General features: G+C 51.8%; 9 protein-coding genes across 9 annotated transcripts; 5 read left to right on the forward strand and 4 right to left on the reverse strand.

The window, feature by feature from the left end:
- Window positions 1-344: 344 nt before the first annotated feature.
- On the forward strand, window positions 345-1832 carry Z520_11442 (uncharacterized protein; the record flags this gene model as incomplete). The annotated part of the gene is made up of 1 exon (XM_016781931.1): window positions 345-1832. The coding sequence occupies one exon, from the start codon at window positions 345-347 to the stop codon at window positions 1830-1832; it is 1488 nt and encodes a 495-aa protein (XP_016626902.1).
- Window positions 1833-1917: 85 nt separating this feature from the next.
- On the reverse strand, window positions 1918-2913 carry Z520_11443 (uncharacterized protein; the record flags this gene model as incomplete). Its single annotated transcript, XM_016781932.1, has 1 exon — window positions 1918-2913. The coding sequence occupies one exon, from the start codon at window positions 2911-2913 to the stop codon at window positions 1918-1920; it is 996 nt and encodes a 331-aa protein (XP_016626903.1).
- A 736-nt stretch (window positions 2914-3649) lies between these two features.
- Z520_11444 (uncharacterized protein) lies at window positions 3650-5485 on the reverse strand (the record flags this gene model as incomplete). The annotated part of the gene is made up of 5 exons (XM_016781933.1): window positions 3650-4518; window positions 4616-4786; window positions 4878-5043; window positions 5104-5129; window positions 5197-5485. The coding sequence occupies 5 exons, from the start codon at window positions 5483-5485 to the stop codon at window positions 3650-3652; spliced, it is 1521 nt and encodes a 506-aa protein (XP_016626904.1).
- Window positions 5486-9223: 3738 nt separating this feature from the next.
- Z520_11445 (uncharacterized protein) lies at window positions 9224-10288 on the forward strand (the record flags this gene model as incomplete). Its single annotated transcript, XM_016781934.1, has 1 exon — window positions 9224-10288. The coding sequence occupies one exon, from the start codon at window positions 9224-9226 to the stop codon at window positions 10286-10288; it is 1065 nt and encodes a 354-aa protein (XP_016626905.1).
- Window positions 10289-10445: 157 nt separating this feature from the next.
- Z520_11446 (uncharacterized protein) lies at window positions 10446-11868 on the reverse strand (the record flags this gene model as incomplete). The annotated part of the gene is made up of 2 exons (XM_016781935.1): window positions 10446-11343; window positions 11420-11868. 2 exons carry the CDS (start codon window positions 11866-11868, stop codon window positions 10446-10448), a joined length of 1347 nt encoding a protein of 448 aa, XP_016626906.1.
- Window positions 11869-12598: 730 nt separating this feature from the next.
- On the forward strand, window positions 12599-13321 carry Z520_11447 (uncharacterized protein; the record flags this gene model as incomplete). Its single annotated transcript, XM_016781936.1, has 1 exon — window positions 12599-13321. One exon carries the CDS (start codon window positions 12599-12601, stop codon window positions 13319-13321), a length of 723 nt encoding a protein of 240 aa, XP_016626907.1.
- Window positions 13322-15979: 2658 nt separating this feature from the next.
- Window positions 15980-16375, forward strand: Z520_11448 (uncharacterized protein; the record flags this gene model as incomplete). Its single annotated transcript, XM_016781937.1, has 1 exon — window positions 15980-16375. One exon carries the CDS (start codon window positions 15980-15982, stop codon window positions 16373-16375), a length of 396 nt encoding a protein of 131 aa, XP_016626908.1.
- Window positions 16376-16934: 559 nt separating this feature from the next.
- Z520_11449 (uncharacterized protein) lies at window positions 16935-19053 on the forward strand (the record flags this gene model as incomplete). Its single annotated transcript, XM_016781938.1, has 7 exons — window positions 16935-17131; window positions 17194-17295; window positions 17405-17687; window positions 17732-17853; window positions 17904-18310; window positions 18359-18569; window positions 18624-19053. 7 exons carry the CDS (start codon window positions 16935-16937, stop codon window positions 19051-19053), a joined length of 1752 nt encoding a protein of 583 aa, XP_016626909.1.
- A 630-nt stretch (window positions 19054-19683) lies between these two features.
- Z520_11450 (uncharacterized protein) lies at window positions 19684-21327 on the reverse strand (the record flags this gene model as incomplete). Its single annotated transcript, XM_016781939.1, has 1 exon — window positions 19684-21327. One exon carries the CDS (start codon window positions 21325-21327, stop codon window positions 19684-19686), a length of 1644 nt encoding a protein of 547 aa, XP_016626910.1.
- Between the last annotated feature and the right edge of the window lie 946 nt (window positions 21328-22273).

The following is a 22273-nucleotide window of genomic DNA, read 5'->3' on the forward strand; positions in this document are numbered from 1 at the left end:
TGGCGAGGCCGTTGTCGGGGATTTCGAGGCATATATGAAGATGACCTCGGCTTAAGGAGATCACAAATCAGCCAATCAAACCCGTCGACGGCCCCTAGCCAATCATTACCCGCGCTGACGCTCTACGTATGCCGTATCCAGGGTTGAATTTACCGATCATCTATATTCCTCTCATCCGACCCCTATCTGTGCGTACATGCTGGCAAGGCCGGGGATAACGGACCTGTAGAGGGTATGAGCCGAAGACTTATGGCAATGTCTGCATATATTTGGATACGGGCGTCCATGTCGAGCCCAGACCTGGAGTCAGTCAATATCCGTATCAACCAGCTTCAATCTACGCCATGTCAGGAGAAAAGGCTATCGTTCGCAGCAGGTGGTCCTCAGATCGCAGTGAGGACTTGTTTCAGGTCTTCAACCCCGCCACAGGAGAGACTCTCCGAATGGTACAAGGTGCAAGTCCCATGGAGGCACAAAAGGCGGTAGAGGCTGCCCACCGGGCATTTGAAACGGACTGGAGACTACGCTCACCCACACAACGGGCTGCTATACTGCTCAAAGCAGCAGACGCTCTCGAGGAACATGCCGACGAACTAGCCACGTGCCTTTCGCAGGAAAATGGAAAGCCTTTCAGGGACGCTCGACCAGCAGACGTGAACTTTTTGGTTCAGGTTTTCCGATATTTTGGAGGTCTAATAGACAAATTGCCCTCGGAATTCTACGACCAGGGCAGTATCTATGCAACAGTTGTCCGTGAGCCGTTTGGAGTCGTTCTCGGCATTATTCCCTTCAACTGGCCGCCAATCCACACGGGCGGAAAGCTAGCTCCGGCCCTGGCGGCTGGCAATACTGTCGTGCTCAAGCCCGGTGAACAGGCCCCGTTGACCGTCATTCGCATTGTCGAGATTCTCAACACGGTCTTTCCCAAGGATGTTATCCACGTTGTTCCAGCTAAGGGCATCGCCGTTCCACAAGCACTGATCAGCAACCAATTGGTACGTAAGATCTCGTTCACTGGCTCCACAGCCGGCGGGGCAGCGGTGGGCCAGAGTGCTTTGGCGAGAGTTACCCCCGTAGTCCTCGAGCTTGGTGGGAAAAATGCCTTCATAGTTTTTGAGGACGCCAATATCCACGACGCAGTGCAAGACGCCCTGGAAGGGGGGTTCTACAACAAGGGCGAAGCGTGTACAGCCGCCTCGCGAGTCTTGGTTCACGAATCGGTCCACGATGAGTTCGTTAAGCAGCTTTCAACCGCTGTCGAAAAATTGAAAGTGGGCGAAGGTCTCTTGGAGGACACGCACGTCGGGCCCGTGGTCAGCAAAATCCAACAACAAAAGGTCCTGAAATATTTGACGGTTGGCGCAGAAGAAGGAGCCACTATCGCTGCGCAGGCACCACTACCTGCAGACCTGCGACTGAAGAACGGATTCTTCGTCCCCCCTACACTTTTCACCAACGTGAAGCGTGACATGCGCATCGCCAAGGAGGAGATATTCGGTCCAGTCGTGACGGTAACCAAATTCACGACGTACGAAGAAGCAATTGCCATTACCAATGAGTCCGAGTATGGGCTGGTTTGTGCAGTTCACACGAGTGATATGAATCAGGCGTGGCGGGCGGCCCGCGATGTCGAGAGTGGAATAGTCTTTGTAAACAACTACCACCGAAACGCCCTTGGGACGCCTTTTGGGGGCACAAAGTCTAGTGGATTTGGCAGGGAGCACTGTATCGAGACGCTCCACGATTACACCTGGGCTAAGACAGTGAGGATACCGTCGGGCCGTGGAGAGGTTCCGAGATGGAGAGGTGTCCAGGATTGTTTCAAGAACTAAGACGATCCGGTGACATTTTCAAAGCGCGCGCAATTGATTTTCTCCTTCAGATAACTCAGTCACCTATGGACTATTCGTGATATGATCACGACAACTCCAGGTTGAGCAGTTTTGCCGCATTCCCATACGCAATTGCCTCGAGCTGTTCCACGCTGACCAGCCCGGAAGTCCGCAGCTCTTCCATAAATTTGAGACCTGCCTCGTTAGATGCAAACGGATAGTCCACCGAATAACAGATGCGGTCTGGCTTGCACTGTCTCAGCAAGCATGCCGCGGGACTCAGCGAGAACATGCCACTGGTGGTGATCCAGACATTCTCGTCCCACACACTGCGCAAAGACCGCTTTGGGCCCTCGCGCCACATTGTCTCGACCCAGTGAGCGACACGGTCGAGCTGGAATGGCAACATCTCACCCATATGGCCCAGCACCAGCTTGAACCGTGGATACTTGTCGAATAGGCCTGAGGCATATAGGCGCAAAAAATGCGTACCGCACTCGGCATGCCAACCCCAACCGTTAGTGCTCAGCGAACGCGCAATCACCGGTGAGTAGTTGCCTTTGTACAGTATAACGGCCGTTTGCTCGTTGTAACTGGGGTGCAGGTAGATAGGTACGTCCAGTTTCTCAGCTGCGGCACAGATGGGCCAGAAGAACTCGTCGTCGTAGAAGCGGCCCTCAGTCGTGTTATCAATCATAGCGCCCACGAACCCTAGCTGTGTGACGGCGCGTGAGAGCTCTGTTGCTGCCGCTGCCGGGTCGTCGATCGGTAACAGAGCGAAGCCACGGTAGCGCTCGGAGTGGTGGGAGATGGCTTGGGCCAATTCGTCGTTGGCGGCGATGCAGGTTGTGGCGTCGATGGGAATCGTGTTTGGCCCGTGAGAGATGACCTGGAGACGCACGCGGCCTTTCTCGTTATCGGTGATGCGAATCTCTCCTACTGTCTTGAGAACCGAGCGAAAATTATCAAACGCGGGTCCTGAGTATGGGTCCGGCTTGCCCTGCTTTACGTAGTACTCTTGCACATATTTCGAGAGCCAGTGCTCTTCGAGAGTGATTAGCCAGGCTTGTGAGTCGGACATGATGTCTATAGGAGGATTCATGTAATTGATTACGAGGCTTAGAAGAGGACGTCGGATGCTATTGGAAAGAGCCCGAGCTGCTTTCAATTATACCCATATCCGGAACTGGATACAATTAAGACTCCAGACGGCAAATGCCACGGACTCTCCTCCTGTTTGCCGTATAGACACGGAGAACGAAGCGAGAGCCTCCGTGGCTTCTAGGGGTCTGTCCGCATCGTGGAAGCTCTGGAAGGGCCAGCATATTGTCGGCTCTCCGGAAATATCGTTGACTCGGATTTGCCCTGGGTTAATTGAGTGACGTTGACGGATCGACAAATCTATTCAAGCTATAATTAAGATATAGATGGAGAAACAGGAAGACCTCTGGCCTGATCTTTCAACTGCTTCGCTACGCTGGAGTCGGTTCCAATCACTTGGCATGTCATTAAGGTTCTCTAAACTGCCTCTCGAGGGGTGGTGGTTTCCGGGGTAATTGCTGGAATGAAACAGCAATCGGCATTTCATAATCTTCGTGTCGAGAAATGTCGTTGCGAACTCGATCAGGCATGTCCTAAAAGAAAATCAATCGCTTACCACAGCGGAAGAGCCTCTTACTAACAACACTCTTTGATGAAGCTGTTCGACCGTGTGGAATTGAGTATGATTGGTTGGATAAGCCAGCGGTCATTTCGGTTGATGGTCTCTGACTCAATCTTCCCACTTTAACATGGTGAGCATAACGGTACAGCCACGCTCAAAGGAAATACTTGTAGTCGGGATGTGCATCCCCCAGCTTGACGAACTGTTCGGCTAGGTCCATCCCCTGAACCTGACCCAGCAGCTTTTCTCTGTACTCCGGCGTCTCCTTTCTCTTGTTGAGCCATTCGAGCATCCACATCTCTGCCACCGTAAAAACAAGTGTCACCACGGTCATCGACAGGATCAGTTTGGACGCCAATGGGTAGTAAGGCGCCTGCTCCGAGGGAAAGATCCACGCGCTCAGAATTCCTCCCGAGTTGGTGAAAACAAAGCATGTCGCTATTGCCGTAGCTCGCCGGGTATGGGCTGCCGTGTTGTTGGGGATCCAGGACAGGTAGCACGGGCCGTTGGCGTACAGCCCGGAGATAACAAGGAATAAGGAGGCATAGCGAACCGCATTGCTGCGACCTCGATAAAACATGATGACACCAATCAGAGCCACCATTCCAGTGATTATAGCGGCTAATCCACGCTTTCTATGTCGATCGGAGAGGTATGAGGTGGCCACACAGACGACGAATCCCACTGCAAAGGGCGGCACTGTCATCAGCTGTGTCCGTGTCGAGCTATACCCCATCCCGGACACGATGGTAGGCGTGAAATAAGCCATCCCAAACAGACAACATGCTGAGGCGAACATGATTGGAAACAAAATCAGGATGTGAGGAGTCGCAAAGACCGATAGGACTCCATTCAGTGTCACCCGTTCCGTGTTGGGAAACTCCGCGTCAAGCTGCAGGCGGTCTGCATAACGTTTGGCTTCTTCAGAATTGAAAGTGCGGACCTCGTTAGGATGGTTGGGCAGGACGAAGAAAGCCACAACACTGAAGCAGACGGTGAAGAGGCCTTCAAGGCAGAAGATCCCTGGCCATATACCGGAGATTTAGCATGTGGCCCTCATCTTTACGGTTGGAGTGCTGCTGTCATAGTGTTTGACCGTCGATGGACGTGAAATGCTTACATTGCCAACCAGCCAGGCCTCCAATTCCGTCCATCTTCTCAATTGCAGCTGCCAGTAAACCGCCAAATGCTCCACTCAGGGCGGCAGCAGAGTAGAAGAGGGCAATGCGCAGTTGAAGTTCGTCTCGTCGATAAAACATGCTGAGATAGAGATTGATGCCGGGGAATAGGCCTGAAAGAACGTATCAGCCAACACTCTCTCATGATTGCGAAGCGGTCCAGTCAAGGTTGGCGCGGTGAGCTCCGGATAACAAGCGAAATACCTCCTTCAGCCATGCCCAGGATGAGCCGAGCGACCAGCAGGCCAGAGTAGCTGTTGACCTGCGATTGCAAGGTTGTGACGACGCCCCAACAAAAGCACAAGCCGGACAAGAGGAGGCGAGGTCCAATTTTCCTCAATATCAAGTTCGACGGAAGTTCGGCAGCAATCTAGGATTGATGGTTTAGCTTCGTCATCCCATCGAAATAATTGCCGGCCAAGATTCGTACATAGAGCACATATGTGGCAGTAACCGCTATCCGGGCCAATGTCAGTGATAGTTCCGTCACCTTGACTGGTGTTCGGGTATCGTAAGGACTCACCGGTTGAGTATTGATGACTGGTCATTTGAAGGTCTTCTTGAAGACCGGCAATACGGGCGTTCCCTATGTTGGCACGATCCAGAAACGCCAACAGGTACAGCATTGCCATCATGGGTACGAGAACCACATCCAGTTTGACCAGCATCTTCCGGTTGTACGAAGCCAACTCAGTGGCTGACAGAGAGGACAGCTCTTGGTGATCCGTGACTGGCACATTCCCGGGACCAGTTCCGTCCAACCCTTCGACGTGGTCGGATATCTCTTTTTCTGCAAAGACAAGGACCGCCATTGTCATACAAAGTCAAACAAATCGGATCTTTTGACCGTACCTAGGTAGGTATCTGATAAAGAGGCTGACCATGATCAAAAGTCCGGGGTTTCCGCCAACAATTATCATTCATTCGTGAGTTCTCTGCTTAAGGTGTTCATCGGAGATTGTCATGGGTAGTTTTATTTCCCGCAAATCGACGGTAAATGTGGAATTTCTGCAGAAAGTTCAGAGCCGGCATTCCAATCGGCAAACTGAAACCTAAATCTCTATAAGCACTGCTGAACACAATCATACCGGGTTGTCAGAGGCTACAGTCGACATGCTGTAACCATGCCAAGAACCTCTTATGAGACTGGGCGCTGTCAGGTCGGATTAGTCTTGAGCACTACCAAAAGTAACATGGAGGAATCGAGTATGAGCGCACTTTACAGCGGACTGGAGACTGCTCCTATTCTGGTAAGGGCGAGCAGTGCCACCAACGAGATGCGTTTGAAGTTTCATGCTGTCACAGCGGCAAATACCCGAATTCCACCAGGCTCCCGCAACAGACACGAAGCATCCGTAGAATCTCAAACTCTCCCAGGTCTACAGAAGCACTTGTTGTTTATTCCCGCGCAGTCCGATATGGCGGCTTTGCGGAAATGCTACTGCGTCTGTCCACTCGGTCGCAGAACACTCAGGTCATCTCCTCCTTCTAATATGGCATACATTAGAGTGACTTTGTCATTATTGGTAAGTCAAAGTCTAAAGAGATCTCTAACCCCTAGTTCACGCTGCTGGCTGTCCAAAGCCTCGGAAAAGCATCAATTGATGGATTGGATGAGTCCAGACAAACATAACCGATCTCGCATCCGTTGAACCGACCTCGAGGAGCCGCATAGGATTTCATGACTTAGAAGCTCATAACAGGATTAACGACCCGAAGGTATTGACGACCCGAAGATATGGGCCCGAGGCCTGCATTCCTTTACCTCCGTAACGAATCTTGAGGGTCATCGCACAGAGTTTTCTACCTAGATACTTCCTTCCCTATGCTCCTCGACGCTCCTTTTTCCCAGGACATTCTGCTTGGTTGCCTGCCATCTCCACTGCTTCAAGTACCCGCTGGCCCTGTGCTATCTTGCTGTGTCCGCCGAGCCGTTGTGACAGCCCCGTCGGCGCCTGCGCTCAGAGACTACAAACTCAAAGGACTCCAGAACGACAACGTTGGGCTCTGACTGGGGAGATTGGGATCAAAAAAGTTAGAAGGCACAACCACATTAAACAGCTGGGATTGGTCAAGGAGACACGGGAACCAGATTTTGCTGTGTTGAGAGCTGGGCGACTCACACCTCTTTGAAATATCCCAGCGTTCAATGCATCAACTTGCGCAACTTGCGCTGCATTTTTTGCATTCCCAGAGGCTTGTAGGGGCCCAAATTTGATTTCGGCGGCATTTTCGTCTTGTCCTCTCCGCAGAATACCTGTCAATGGAACATGAAACGTTAGCCGAAATCACACAAAGGAGCAGGACCCTAGCGACGACTACACCACAAAGTTTTACAGGCCTCTCACGATATGTAACAGCTACTTGCTTGAGTGTAGGCAATATTGCAGCTCGTGGCAGCCTGCTGCAACCTTCGGTCATCACCAATTTCAAACAGGGTTCGTGAACTCAGTCACCGAAACGAAACTGGAGGGCTTTCGACACGCATCAGGACTCTTTGGATAGCCAGTTGCCGGCGCAGACGACATGGTTGTGCTGATGGCAATCCTCAGACAGAAACATTCAAGATATGCACAACAACAACAACACCGAAGACTTACATTTCCCACCGGACCTGGTATCGAAGTCACTACTGCCCTTAGCATGTGTCCTTGCTGGAAACAGCTCCACGGAGGAGCTATTAAACGAAGACTAAACCCATTATCGCCCGGTGCCATCAGTGCGAGAGGAAACTAGCCTGATGAGGGTATTGGACATCAGGTCTGCTTAAGGTATTTGTTCAATTGGATCCAGACATAAGGTTTCGGCCACCTTTCGACACGCTGATACTATACCTGCTTTGTGCATGTTGAGTTTGGACCACGCTGGGCGGCAGTACGCCGCTGTCGACTTACCACCTGGGGTCTGTTCCTACCCTTGATGGGAGTCTCTTCACAATATCAGCTTACTTTCTTACCCAGACTGTGATTGGTACGGTGGAATGCCTTACCTTTTCGAAAAATCCATCTTGTCGTTCTGGGCGGTACCATTCTCGGCCCCAACAAAGCTTGGCCTCCTGGGCTCGTATACTGGCCCGGTCGGCCTGATCTCTGCCAGGCTTGTACCACAATACAGCTCCCGGTAAATGGTGGGAGAACGGTTGAATCCGCTGCCGTCCGGCTCCATCTGAAGGATGGGGGTGGGGAGAGGGGGAATATGCCTCCGTAGTCTTCCTCTCAATTCTCTTTCCAAGGCCAGTGGTCTGCTAAATGGCATGGCAATATCCCACACCGGACTTGTCCCCAAGATGTTGTCCCGAAGCTCAACGGCATGACTCAACATGAGATTCGCGCTCAGCTTTTCATCATGTCCAATTACCTTGGGCGGAAGAATTCCTGGGTCCTCTGGATCAAGTGGAATGACCTGCGACAGTCACTACTTATAGCAACGACTTGCCTTAACTGTTCATCAATTCAGCATCTACCAATCCCAAGGCCGGCGATCTAAATTGCTCGCTGACCACCTTCGGCGTGCCAAACCCTGAGGAATTCTCACTCTAAATTCCTTACGGTATGGCTCTCCCACCGCCATTTCGAGAATTTCCAGTAGTGGTATGGCGCGTGTAATGAGAAATGCCACGTTTCGGAACGAACACCTGCTCCATGGAGACATTCCGTTTAGCTCGCACCCCGCGATTTGTCAGGATTGGCTCAACTCTTGTTGAGAACGAAAATAGGTATCACAACCATGAGACATGAGACTCGTCGGAACATCTCCATCTCTTTCTCCAAGGCTCTCTGCGAAACCAGAGTTCTTTTACGATATCGAGAACAACAGCATCAGTAAGACATTTTGCATCGAATCGTCATCCAATTGCTGTCGACCATCATTCTGGCGTCTTTCAGTGGTTTAATCTCCCTTGCATCATTGGTGCTCAAGTTGTGGTCCTTTTAACGAAACCTCGTCCCTGTGGTCAGCACCACCAAACATGATGAGATTTTTCTATTGCGGCTGTCCGTATGTCAGCACGGCACGCGCGGAACGAGCCTATTGGTACCCTGAACAAAAATGGATCATGAAAGTCAAGTTCTGGCCACGAGGCGCAATGTCTCCCATGCATGTCCAGTGGTCTGGTGTATTCCAAGGATTGCGTGGCAGTATGGCTCGTCGAGCAGTCCGATCCTACGAGGAGCCGCGGCTGGAGTATGTCTTGGTATACTCTATTTATCCCCCGACATTTCCTCATCAAGGCTACCATCCGTGGGTCAGGCAGGAATCACATTCAAGATGGTGTTGTCAAATTTTAACCTCTCTGAGCTTGAAACTCTTGCTGCAACATGTCTGGTACAGGCAGGCTTGTTCAATCGCAAGCTCCAAAGTTCCAAACTCGTAAATGGGCACACAGAGTCGCTGCATCCAGGCGATGGAGAGCTGAGAGATCTACGCTTATCTCTGTTTGAATCGGTGCAGAATCTTCTCTTGAAGGTGACTCCGCCCGAATTCATCCTGACTCAAGGTCTTTCTGCGAGCGTGGGTTCCCATTTCGTTGATTTTGGAAGGTGACGGCTGAAATGTTTCAGATCATGGATCTTACAGCACTACGATACATCAACCGATTTTCCGTGGCCAAGGGGGTTCCGACCAACGACAAAATCTCCTACGGAGCGTTGGCCAACAAGGTCGGCGTCGATGAATCTCAACTGAAGCGAGTCCTGCGATACGCCATGACGAAGAGCATCTTCATCGAGGTCGACGGTGAAGTGGCCCATACTGAGACATCACGACTTCTCCTCCAGGATGGCATTGCGACTTTGAGTAAATACTCCAGTGACAGAGGATGGCCGATTGCGAGCTGTTTCAATGATGCTATTGACAAATGGGGCCACGGCTCGCCAGAGCCGAACGAGACGGCTTTCAACGTTTTCAAGGACACCAACTTGTCCATGTTTGAGTACCATGAGCAGCACCCCGATTTTGGCGCGGATTTCCACGCTGTCATGAATCAATTCACAAAGTCGCCGCCATTGTCTCATGAACACATCAAGTCGGCATTTGAATGGAGCAGCTTGTCTCACGCAACAATCGTCGACGTGGGCGGCAGCCTCGGCCATGGCAGTGTTGCTATTCTGGAGACGAATCCCACGCTCACATGTGTCGTCCAGGATCTCCCAAAGACAATCGCACAGGCGACAGATCCTTCGACATCGATCGTTCCCGCCCATATGAAGAGCCGGATCAGCTTCCAAGAGCACAGTTTCTGGGATCCTCAACCTGTGGCCGCCGACATTTACTTTCTCCGAATGATATTTCACGACTGGGCAGACAAATACGCCAAGAAGATCCTGCAGGCTCTTCTGGTGGCCATGAAACCGGGTTCAAGGCTCCTGATCATGGACTATGTCACACTTCGGTACGGTACGCTCAAGATCGGGGACGAGCGACGGATGCGTATCCGGGATATGCAAATGATGGTGATGCACAATGCGCTGGAAAGAGACGAGGGCGAATGGAGACGTCTCTTTGCCGAGACAGATTCCAGGCTGAGCTTGATCAAAATACGCAAGCCAGCCGGAAGCGCCCTATCATTGCTTGAAGTAGTTTTGGATGACCGGAGGGATTCTGTGCTTCAGCCTTGAGTCTGTCATGGCACCGAAGAGGGAGGACAAAACAGGCCTTGGAGATCTGCTCCATGGATTTGACGCAGTTCCTTGTTCGAAATGCCATGATGGCTCATGTTGGAGGATGTCTCCATGCTTAAACTGGCGTATGATTGTACTCGCTCACGTCCTCTATCTAGCTTTGACGCACCTGGCTAAATAAGCGAGCAAAACCGGCAATGTCCTCGACACTTTCAAGGCTCCAGCAGGCCTCAATCGCCTTTTGAGCCGTTTGTTTTCCGAGAATAGGTACTGCTTGGTCCAAGAACTTCTCCTCGAGACTCTGCTTCGTCATGGGCTTCGCCAAGGAGCCCGTAGCATGCTTGACATGGATCCTTTTCTCCTGATGCTCACCAGGGCGATACCTGAACACCAAGCACGCTTCATCGTCACGAATTGCTGCATCTGTTGCCACTTTGATCTTATCTCTCACAGACGCAATCGAAACATCGTCACAAGCCTGATCCGCGAACTCCGTGGGTCCAGCACGCCCGTGGACGAGTGCAACGGCACATCCGTGATATAACGAAAATATAGTTTCCAGGCCGGATTTGGGATGCTTGATCGAGCAAAGTCGCACGCATTGGGGGTTCACAGTCACATCAACCGCGTCCAACTTCTCGGCAATAGTCTTGTCATCTGCAAATGCCTCCAAGCAACCATCGATGAGAGGGTGAATGACAATTCCGCAGGGATATGGCTTGAACGTGTTCTCGACGATCTGCCACTTCCCGTCCTGGGTGAGCGTCGATATCAGCTGCTCATTGACAGTCGTTGAGACCAATTTTGCCCATGCCTCAATAGGTCTTTTGCAGCTTTGAAATCCATGGGATGCGAGTTCCGCTGCAAGAATCCCATTTTGCGCAGCTCTCCCCATGTGCAATGTCTTCGTATCTGTCCCAAACATCGCCCTGATCCCTCCTGCCATACTGCAGGCATGCCCCAGCGCCGCCGCGAATTCTTGTGGGTCAAGCTTTAGTCCCTTTGCCACCACTGCCGCTGCACCAAACGAGCCAGTAGTCCCGGTGATGTGCCTGGAAGCATTAGCGTTCGTCGTTCAGACGTTCAGACGTTCAGACGTTCAGACGTTCAGACGTTCACTTAGCTTACCATCCATCCCGGTAATGCCCAGGTGATACCGCATTCCCTACAGCGCATTGCGCTTCAACTCCACACACAAAGGCAAGCAAGAACTCTTTGCCTGACAGATGATGGTGCTCCGCCCATGAGAAAAGCGCCGCAAGAGGTGTTCCAGAAGGATGAATCACCGTCCGAAGGTGCGTGTCGTCATAATCCGCTGCTGTAAGAGCAATACCGTTGAGCAAGGCAGCATCTTCCACGCTTGCCCGCTCGACTCTGCCGAGCAGACTGGCTTGATCTGCCTGCTTAATCAAGGGAAAGACTTTCTGCGTTGATGAGGCTCTCGAGGAGCCCAAACCGCAACCCAGGCTATTGAGAATCCCGCATTTTGCCTGCTCAACAACCCTGTCCGGGAGATCCTCATACGCCAAATGTGAAAGGAAGTGTGCAAGCTTGGCAGTATGGTCGACCGTGGCCATTTTCAAACGAGATTGAGGTAGACTTTGACTTCAAAAACGGGTGTCGTCCTGGAAGTTGGAGTCATGGAGTCGACATATCATGGAATCATCTCCAAACGGTCAGTAGATTTGGAGAATGTCATAGTCATAGCCATCGGTCATTCTTCCCCCAAAAGTTGATATGCATCACCTCTGAACTGCCAATTCCATCGTATGCCTGATACCCTCGTAAAAGCATTGACACGAAACTATGCCTTCTGATGACCCTCGGCTTGGAGTCCGTCAGTTTGCGCGGGGTCGATAGCGGCACGTACACCGCGCTTGCCTGAAGCTCAGATCGTGTCCCTATGGGAGCACAAAATCGCGTGGTTCGTATCACGGCCATTCCTCGTGATTCTTGCGGGCTCAAGTGATATTCGCACCTTGGATGCGTCAAAGGTCATTGATTTCCTTGATGCCACAGTTGCTGCGGAACTCCGCACTCTTGGCAGCCGTCGAGCTAAATCTAGTCCATCAGGGCTTTGACAACACTTTCAGTGCCACCTCCAATATTGGCTGGCGGAAATGACGAATGAGATGTGCTTCCCGACCAGAAAGAATGGCTGTATCGAGTCCAGCATACTTGACAGGCCCTCCACTTCGGTTGAGCAGCGTCTCTTCCTTGGTCACCGCCCACTTGAAGTTGCCATACCGTGTCCACTTGCTTCGGCGCAGCAGTACCTCCTGCACTCTCCGAGATACCAGTGTCGGTATGTGTTTCACCGAGCTGCCGTATGCGGCTGAAGCTAGGACATTTGTTACAAGGGCCGTGCTCACTCTCGAACTACTAGAGGACAGTCGTGCACAGCAAAGGAAGATCTCGTTGCGATTAATGCCACTAGGAGGCTCTGTGACTTACGGGCAAGGCTCTACAGATGGAAACGGCTATCGAAATTACCTGCGCCAGCTGCTCGTCTTGAATGGATGCGAAGTCGATATGGTTGGATCCCGCAAGGCAGGGTCTATGGAAGATAACGACAACGAGGGATGGCGAGGTTATCGCATCGATCAAATCTTGGCCAAAGCCGAGAAATCCGCATCCGCGCATATGCCGAATATCTTTACTGTCAACGCTGGTTCGAATGACTGCATTCAAGATTTCGAAATCCATGGAGCCGGCGGACGAATCCACCACATGCTCGAGTCTTTGTGGAAGAGATGTCCTGCCGCGACAATCATCCTCTCCACGTTACTCATGACTGCACAAGACAGTGCGGAGCAGCGAGTGCTTCGCGTAAACTCACAATTGGTGAGCTTGGTAGAAAAGGAGTTGAGCGGACAAAGAAAAATAGTCCTTGTCGATATGCACGGTGCTGATGGCCCACAGCTTTGTGATCTGGTGGATGGAGTACATCCAAACGATGATGGCTATAAAAAGATGGCTCAGATTTGGTATCAAGGTATCCAGGAGGCCATCCACAAGGGGTTCTTGTAAGATATATTCTTTCTCCCGTTGGGAACCCATTTGTGTAAATAGCTAGTCATAGGATTGCTCGCGCAAGGTAATTGCAGCGTGTGCGCTCGTAGGAGTACTTACGGGCTGAGTCCTCGCCGCTCTGAGGGAAAAGCGGCTGTCTGTCCAATACAGAAAACACAGAAAATGGCGGATGCTCTTTGCTTCAGTATTGACGTAGCATAACGACAGACATCTCCTGCAGGCCTGTCGAACAGGAATCTGGGGATAGTCACCCTAGAGGGGGGAAAGCTCGATTGGATGTCGCTCTTTGGCAGACCGAGTGTTTCCCGCGAGGGATTTCCGACAACATGTTCAACGTTCGGATGCGAGGCCTAACCAGAGAGCCAAACCTATGTGCATTCGGCCGTCCTTTGTCGTCTGATCTCTGGCGACCATGATACACAACATCACGCCATTCTTTATGCTTTAGCATTTGTGTAGCGCAGCTTCACGGACAGCTGGCATGACAACAGGGAAAGTAAGGTATATGGTGGTCGAAAGGTTAAATTCCCTCGCTGGGTTGGGTAGTTACACCTTGCCGTCTTAGCACCCTTGGCAGCCGTCGAGCTGAATCTCGTCCACCAATGGACCGGAAGAGCCGAGCGAAAGACAAAGCTCTTCTGCCATGGCTCAATAGATAAGAGGTATCGCTCGCGTTGAAGGGCACATCTGTCTTTCCGTGATTGAGTCTTTTCTTCAACAGATAGTCGCGTACCACATATCACTGGCTGCTGTGTTCCAACCAGGTGATCCAATCAGAGGTTCTTTGAACAGGAAATTTTTGGTGGAGCGGTATCACTCGAACATTTCGTGAGGTGGTGTACTGTCTATCTTCTCGCCAAGACTGGAGAGTAGCCGAACGAGCCGATTCGTAGCAGTGGATCATAGATAAGGTGCGTTCAGATATCATCAAGGTGGAACCGGTTCGGATTGACAGTAGGAGTAAGCTTCGTTAACGTCATGAATGGAGAGGCGTGATGGCGGTCCAAAGGCAGATTTCAGGTAGGTTGTGTCTACTAGGTCAGTTGCTATACCAAGACAAAAGCCCGGACATGATGGACAGGCTCAAAAAATAGTTCCAGCCACGGACGGATATAGCGAGGTCTCGATGGCAGCTGGTGAAGTACTCCTGTCCACCACATTCGAGTCTTCGATCCGCTCTCGAGCCTTTTCTCTAATGTCGAGTAGGAGTCTCGATGACATCAATCACAAAGGCGTATGCTGATCCGGCCCGTGCTGCTTACTTGTGAGGTTCGCAAGTTAGTCGATCTTGGGCCAGGTAACCCCTCGCGCAAACGAGATCCATTGTGCTATTCCCATTCAGACTATCGGAGTTGAGTAGGTGCAGGTCGAGATATCCATCAGATTGAGAATCTCTGACGCGTTACCCTGTCGAGGTGAAGTGTTTTCCATCCAGCCACTCCTGATCAGTTTTGTTCGAAAATTGCCCGCGAGGCTCACATGACTGGCTTGTGTCCTGCACCATGCCCTCCAAGAGCCTCTCTAATTCATTTGCGCCATGGCCCGAAATGCTTATGGACCTGCTGGACGGCCGTGGGTTGGAGCTGACGCTGTTTAGTTGTTCATCAGGACCTATTATAACCTTGAAGCTTTGACCCAGATTCGCTTGGGCCACCCTGTGTGACCCAACCACGATGTGTAAGGAGACGAAACTCACGAAGAAACTGCATACCGCGTGAACACCCCTGACCAGTCAACGGGTGTGGCCCTTGACAGCGGATCTGTTCGAAGTGCATCCTGCGTTGCCTCCTTACACGAAGACCGTTCTATCCGGACTGAGGGTTGCGCAATGAACCAGATCAACTTTGACTAGGTACTATCGCCTGCCTGAGGTTGCGTGCCTAGTCGAAACGGTATTATTGGAGCCACTGGCCATGTCGTCGCGCTCTCCTGGTCATCTCTGCGGTGAATCTGGAGCTTAGGCAGCTAAGCTTCTGGAGTTCAGTGAGCTTCTTGGAAGCGACGATGGTGACGCTGGTGCCGAGCATGAGGAATCACTCGCCAGCTGGGGCTGGCTTCGCATCATGTTGACTTCTTCGTTCACTCTGTTCAGAAGCTCCTCGATCTTACTCTCATACTTGGGCATCCTGCCCTCCTGTTTCTGTGTGACGCCCTGAACCTCTGTGGCATATCTCTGCAACTTTGCAGAACTGGAGTAGTGATTCTGATCAAGTCTTGAAGCCATGCCACTCTAGCCAAGGGATTGCTTGGGGAGTTGACCCATCAATTTGCTCCGAAAGAATGTTTAACCCATATTTCAGTCTGCTGTATCGGCTGCAAAAGAGCTTGAGTTTGGCCACCTGTGGCTTCTTCCAGCCTCTCTCCCCCCTGATTGTGTCTTCGCCGATTTTGGTGGGCGATCGCGCCCGTACCTCGTGTTCAAAGAATGTCCGTCTCTTTTCCATATCCTTCTCCAACTTCGTCATACCGGTTCATCGAGGTTCAGGATACGTTCGGGTGGGTTCCAGGTAGCTTGCCCGTGACGAGAGATCCGAGCTCTGGTGAGAGTTTCCTGCAGCGTAAGCTTCCTTGGAGGGGAGGATCATCATCATCAACAAATCGTTTCCAATGTTGGGCCGTTGAGGAACGGTCGTCAGCCTCACCCACCAAGCCATCATGGCTCCGACGAATGCGCTTGTCTTGCCTTCGCTCGGTAAACTGCACCTCGAACAGGTCGCCAGGTCGCCAGGTCGCAGTTCGGCCTTGAGGCCTCAGTCGTATCTCATTTTAGTCACGCATCGCCGTAAGAACGCATGGAAGCTCCCACAGAAGCTTGGCAGACTCCGCTACTGCAACATCCTTATCTCTGGCACTCCACTGGGGCCACCCGGGGCGACCCAGGCATTTCAGAATCACTGGCCAAGCTCTGGCAAGCAATCCCGGAGACAGCTCGGCGTGCCCAATCACAGCGAACAGATCAGCCGAGGAGGCAACAAAGGCTACGGGCCTTGCCCGCGTGGCGGAACGCTTGCAGTTGAAGCAAATCATGATGGATATCATGTCCTGGCATAACTGGTGGTCAGTCTACCTCCGAGCAGTGCTCGCCATTTCCGTGCCGGTGCTAGCGACCTACCTACCTAAGGTAGTTACCATTACGAGAACAACGTGTCTGGGCCTGCAACGAAGGAGGGCTTCATTACGGTCTCGTGATGTATTTAGAAGATCTGGCGAACCCCGATCACGAGAGGAGCGCCACCATCGGTGGGCACAAGCGATTTGCTTCTGTTCGTCTCCCCACCCAGAATTGGCCTCCATCTCCGCACAACTGACGCAGGCGTCGCTAAGTCAAGACGCCCCGGGCACGATGTCACCTTTTTGTGGCGATCGCCAATGAGCTTGCTGATCGAATCCGGGATCTGTGCCGCCCGAACCACTCTCAATGTGACGACAAAGGCCTCCTGTCTATGATTTGCTGTACCTGCTTGTTGCTAATACCCTCATGGCTCACGGATGCTGGTGGTGCTTGCCGATACTTGGGAAGCTTGGTGGTGCTTTAAAACCGGGGTGATCGCGATCCATCCTCTGACATTGTTTCTGTTTCTTCCACTCCTCCCTCTTGCCTGTCGCCAAGATGAGTTTCGAAAACAAAACCGACGCGGTCAATGAGAAGTATCTCCACGATGGCCACGGCCATGAGCCCGGCTCGCTCTCCGCACATGTGCGTGGCCGGCAGTTCAGCGTTGACCCGGAGGATCGTGCTTTGGTGGAAGGAGACCAATACGCGCTCCACCGTGAGCTCAAGGGTAGACACATGCAAATGATTGCCATGTGAGTACAACACCAAGCCCCCGAGCCCCAAGATGCGTACTTGTACTAATCAACGCTTCTAGTGGCGGTGCCATTGGTGCTGGTCTATTCATTGGCTCTGGTAGTGCTTTTCAGACTGGTGGACCTGCCTCTGTGCTTCTTGGTTTCATGATCATCGGTCAGTTGTGGCCTTGCAAGAAGTACAGTATGACAGCTAACACTTTTTTTAGGGCTCATGGTGTATGTTTCTTGAGATATCGGAAGGATTTTACCTCATCTCACACTGTCGTTTAGGTATCTCATGATGCAGGCTCTGGCTGAAATGTCCGTCATGTATCCGATCAATGGGGCTTTCACCATGTACATCTGCCGCTTTGTTGATCCCTCCTTTGGATTTGCCTGCGCCTGGGAGTACGCCATCAGTTGGTTGACTGTGCTGCCCTTCGAAATTTCAGCCGCGTGCAACATTATCCATTACTGGCCTGGATCGAACGGTATCAGCAACGCTGCCTGGATCGTCCCACTCCTCTTCGCTCTGGTGGTTATTCAAATTTTTGGTGTGAGAGGATATGGCGAGGTATGTCCGTTGCAAGTCTCCTGGACAATGAGCTAATTGAATAGGTCGAATTTGCTCTCAGCATTATGAAGATCATCGCCTGTATAGGTTTCATGATTCTCGGGATAATCATCGACTGCGGTGGCGTTCCCACAGACCACAGAGGCTATATTGGTGCAAGATACTGGTAAATTCACACGAGGAGTTACTACCGGCAAGACTGATGGCTCGGAACAGGCATTCACCTTACTCCGCATTCCTCAATGGCTTCCACGGCTTCTGCAGTGTCTTCGTCACCGCGGCGTTCGCCTATACTGGCACTGAGCTGACCGGATTGGCTGCTGCGGAAACGGCCGACCCGAAAAGGGAGATCCCCCGTGCCTCGAAACAGGTCGTATGGCGTATTGCCATTTTCTACATTGTCAACCTGTTCCTCGTCGGGTTGATCGTACCAGCGAACAGCCCTCTGTATAATGGCCAAGGTTCGGAATCGCGACACTCGCCCTTTGTCATTGCAATTCAGCTTGCTGGCATCAAGGCCCTCCCATCGATCTTCAATGCTGTAATCTTGATCTCCGTTATGAGCGTTGCCAACTCCTGTACTTTCGGCTCCACTCGAACAATTCAGGCACTTGCTGCCAATGGTGCGTGGGATATTCCGTAGTATTCTACAACGCTGACTTCATCCACAGGCATGGGCCCCAAGATATTGGCGTACGTTGACAAGAAGGGCCGTCCTCTGTCTGTCGTCATTCTTCAGCTTCTCTTCGGCTGCCTGGCATTTATCAACTTGGCATCCGATGGCGGAACGATCTTCAATTGGCTCCTGTCACTGTCAGGTCTCTCTATCCTCTTCATCTACGGCGGTATCGCTTTGGCTCATATTCGCTTCCGCAAGGCATGGTAAGCAGCAGTATACGTTGTTCGCTCTGCTACCCAGCAGCTAACCTTTCGCAGGGCTCATAACGGTCATTCCTTGGACGAGCTCCCCTTCAGGGCCGCTTTCGGCGTCTGGGGATCGTGGGTCTGCCTGCTCATCAATGTTGTCAGCCTTATGGCTCAGTTCTACGTTGCACTCTATCCAGTTGGGGGCCCTTACCTGGACGCCAACACCTTTTTCCAACTCTACCTTGCTGGTCCTCTACTCATCTTCCTGTACTTGTGTTGGAAGATCTACAGCTGGTTCGTCAGGCCCGCAGATCGTCCGTTATTCATCAGGACGAGAGATATCGATATCTACACCGGCATGAGAGAAAGCCAGAGGGCCATCAGCGGCGCAGGTGTCCCGGAGGAGCAGAGGCGCGCTAGCATATCGGAGTTGCAGGCGGAAAACAAGAAGAGAGGTCCCAAAGATTACATTATCGCTGCTATTAGAAACCTCATCTAAGATGTCGAGAGCCAAGACGGATCACCATGTACGAGACGGCGATCTGTAGTTACAATACATGGATCTCAGCGATCGGGGTTGAAGTTGTGTTGATTTCAGTTGTGATGGCGTGGTCAGTAGTGCGGCGGATCAAAAATTGGACAATTCAGACGCGCTCTGGATAAAATCTGTCGAAACCTGTGGTTTCCCATCTCGTGGTGACTTCGGCTTCGGACCTTGGGGTTTAGACTTTTCGAATCACTCATTGATCTTGTCTAGCATTACTTTTGTCAACGTCGGGGTGCCATCTTCATGATACTCCTCGCTGTAGCTCGACAGAATATCCCAGGCCTCCTCTTTTATCTTTAACATTTCTTTCAGCTTAGTGTCGTTTTGACACCTAAGTCAGGCTTTCTTTCGCACTTCAAACTTCATACTCAACCCCAGAATCATGAGACTTTCCCCTGAGTCGACAAATTTCAAAATGGCGTCCATAAACTTGTTATTGAACCATTAGAGCGAAGCGTCATAATACTTCGGATTGGGCAGTTAGAGATGATGGGGAATACCACGGTAGCCGTCGTTCAGGTGCGGTTCCTTCTTGGTATTCTCATTGAATTATGGTACCTTCTCTTCACTGATGGTTGCGGGCTATTTGGGTTTCCCATCTGGCCTGAACCCATACCATGGCTTGTGCTTCTTTGGATCGTGTACTGGTGGCTTGGCATTTGTCGCCCTCGCCTCGAGCTCTTCAATTCCGTACAGCTGCCCCTTCCTGACGTGCACAAGACCGACAAGACCAGATCTCAAAGCAGGTGGAAGTGGCAATGCGTAGCCTTCAGGGCCAAATCTGCTGGGGAAATAATGTGTTCTGGGATAGGGCTGAAGATGGAAGGTGGGTGGATATGGACGGGAATACTGTTCGTATCCAGCTGGAAGTGGAGGGTTCCAGGGATGGTCATTCCACTCTCCCCATCCACAATCTTCCATCAGATGTCCCGGGTTTTCGCAATTGCCACATTTTTCTTTGATGGAAGCATCGCCCTTTGGCCTGAAGACCTGAATCATATTTTGTGCGACCTCATGAATCTTCGCTGGATGAGGTCCCTTCCAGCGTGAGCAGATGGCGGTACCGAAAGGTTTGAAACGAGCTTTGCCCCGGTCAACCTTTAATAGCAGATCAGACTCTGGGAGCGGTGTTCTTGGGCGGTTTGGATGAGCCCCTTGGGAACTCGCATGACTTGATTGTGGGTGAATTCCCATCTGCGGTGCTGTGCTCGGTGGAAGAGGCGGGTCTCCAGCCTTTCCCCATCCGCCAACGTTGTGTGAAGGGTTAGGCGGTGGTGGAAGCACTGGACCTGGGGCTTGAGGCTGACCAGGCGCACCTTGCTCTTGACCAAGCGCAGGGACAGAAGATGAGGTCGCTGGCGGAACCGTGGGGCCTGGTTGACTGGGTGTGGTGGCGGGCAGACCGGGTTGCACTCTTTGGAGACTGGAAACTGCTACCGACAGCTGGCTCACAGCTCTAGCGACCATGCCTTCTACATATGTTTCGAGGTGACGAAATTCTTGTTGCACGGAGGCTCCGTTGTCCCTCGGGTGGCGAGATCTACCGCCGCGGCCACGCCCTGAGCTCGAGCCCCGACCTCGGTTTCCGTTTCCACGAAGCGAAGTGCCCCGAGAGGATTGGAAATAAGAAGAAGCGGGGCCATGGGAGCCGCCTGGAGGTGCATAGCTTTGGGAATTTTGCATGTCATAGCTGTCCGAGTTTTGATAGAGGCCATGATTGTATGGTCCTCGATCGTATTCTTCTTGGTCATACTCTTCCTGATATTCTCCATAATAATCCTGTCCGTATTCTTCTTGGTCATACTCTTCTTGATATTCTCCGTAATGACCCTGTCCGTATTTTTCCTGGTTATACTCTTCTTGATATTCTCCATAATGACTCTGTCTGTATTCCTGAGGTCCAAAATGCTGTCTAAAGTCATGTGCGGGTTGTTGTGGTGGATAATACGCCTGGTGCTGCTGGGAAGCCTGTCGCGACGTCCCCACGGACGGTGGCGGATAAGGTCGCAACGGCCGGGGAGCTCCAAACGGACTAGCACAAGGCGGTGGAGGTTGCCGTGGTGCAGGGTGTGAGCGCTGCTGTTCGTGGAACGAGAGCTGGTGTTGCTGGGTGTACTCGTCGTACTGACCCTGGGTGTGCATTCCCCTCGTCGGTGGAATGCAGAATGGGCAGTCAATGCTGCCCGGAGGAGCTCGCCGCCGGCATGATGCACACTGGAGAACCATCGTGAGGCGTAGCAAACTTGAAGATGTTGATCTAGAAATCAATCTGGAGAAGAGGAAAGGAGAAGAGGAAGTCGAGTGTAAACAACATGAATTTGGGAACTTTGTGTGGGACACACACCTTGGCGCTATGAATTCACTAGCGACGAGGAAACTTCTGGTCAGTGGATTTCTCAGGTTTGGGCTGTGATCGATGCATGGCGAAATCGGCTCTTCACCTATAAGTGTCACCATAACGCCTATTGATTGTGGTCGGAGTGCTCCATGATCAATCGCTCTTATCCCAGACTTGTTCGCAGCCTTGCGGCGCGAAGCTGACATCCTGCATGCTCCATGCCCATCCTCTGCGGACTTGGGAACCATGATTCCGGACGATCGGCCGAGTATACCTACGGCCACCGTTTGTGCGGTGAATCGAAGAGATGTGTAAACAAGCTTTTCCGCTCCGCTGCAGCCGACCGCCGTGCCCGCATCTACATTGTGAACCTTTATCCCACTCTTTGTCCTTGGTGGTAAAAGGGCATCTGCAGACACGACAGCCACAGTTGGGGAGGATCAGCCCATTGATGCCAGAGTCCTTCATATCCCAGTCAGGAAAGATTCGAGAACCACGGGACCTTTTTCCGGCTTCGCAGCGGTGTAGCCTACACTGCTATTTCAACTAGGAAATTGGGCCTCTCTTAGAAATTTGTTACAGCCAGATTCTCGCCGGATCTGATTTGCTGCGCCAAACTAGTTCTCAGTGTGTGGCCTTGGGTGGAATCCCCAGCCAGCCTGTGAAATCCTGCTGTTGCCTTGAGGCCCACGACTGTTAGATACCCGCCGCAGTTCCATCGACTTTGCAACCAATTGAGGCTGACGCATATTACTTCAAACGTTTTGCAGAGCCAGAAGATGCCGTCGTGATTCTGATCTGGATGATCTCAAGCTTCCACGAGAGATTCCGGAC

The sequence above is a fragment of the Fonsecaea multimorphosa genome (assembly GCF_000836435.1).
Source record: "Fonsecaea multimorphosa CBS 102226 unplaced genomic scaffold supercont1.39, whole genome shotgun sequence".
In the NCBI taxonomy this organism is placed as follows: domain Eukaryota; kingdom Fungi; phylum Ascomycota; class Eurotiomycetes; order Chaetothyriales; family Herpotrichiellaceae; genus Fonsecaea; species Fonsecaea multimorphosa.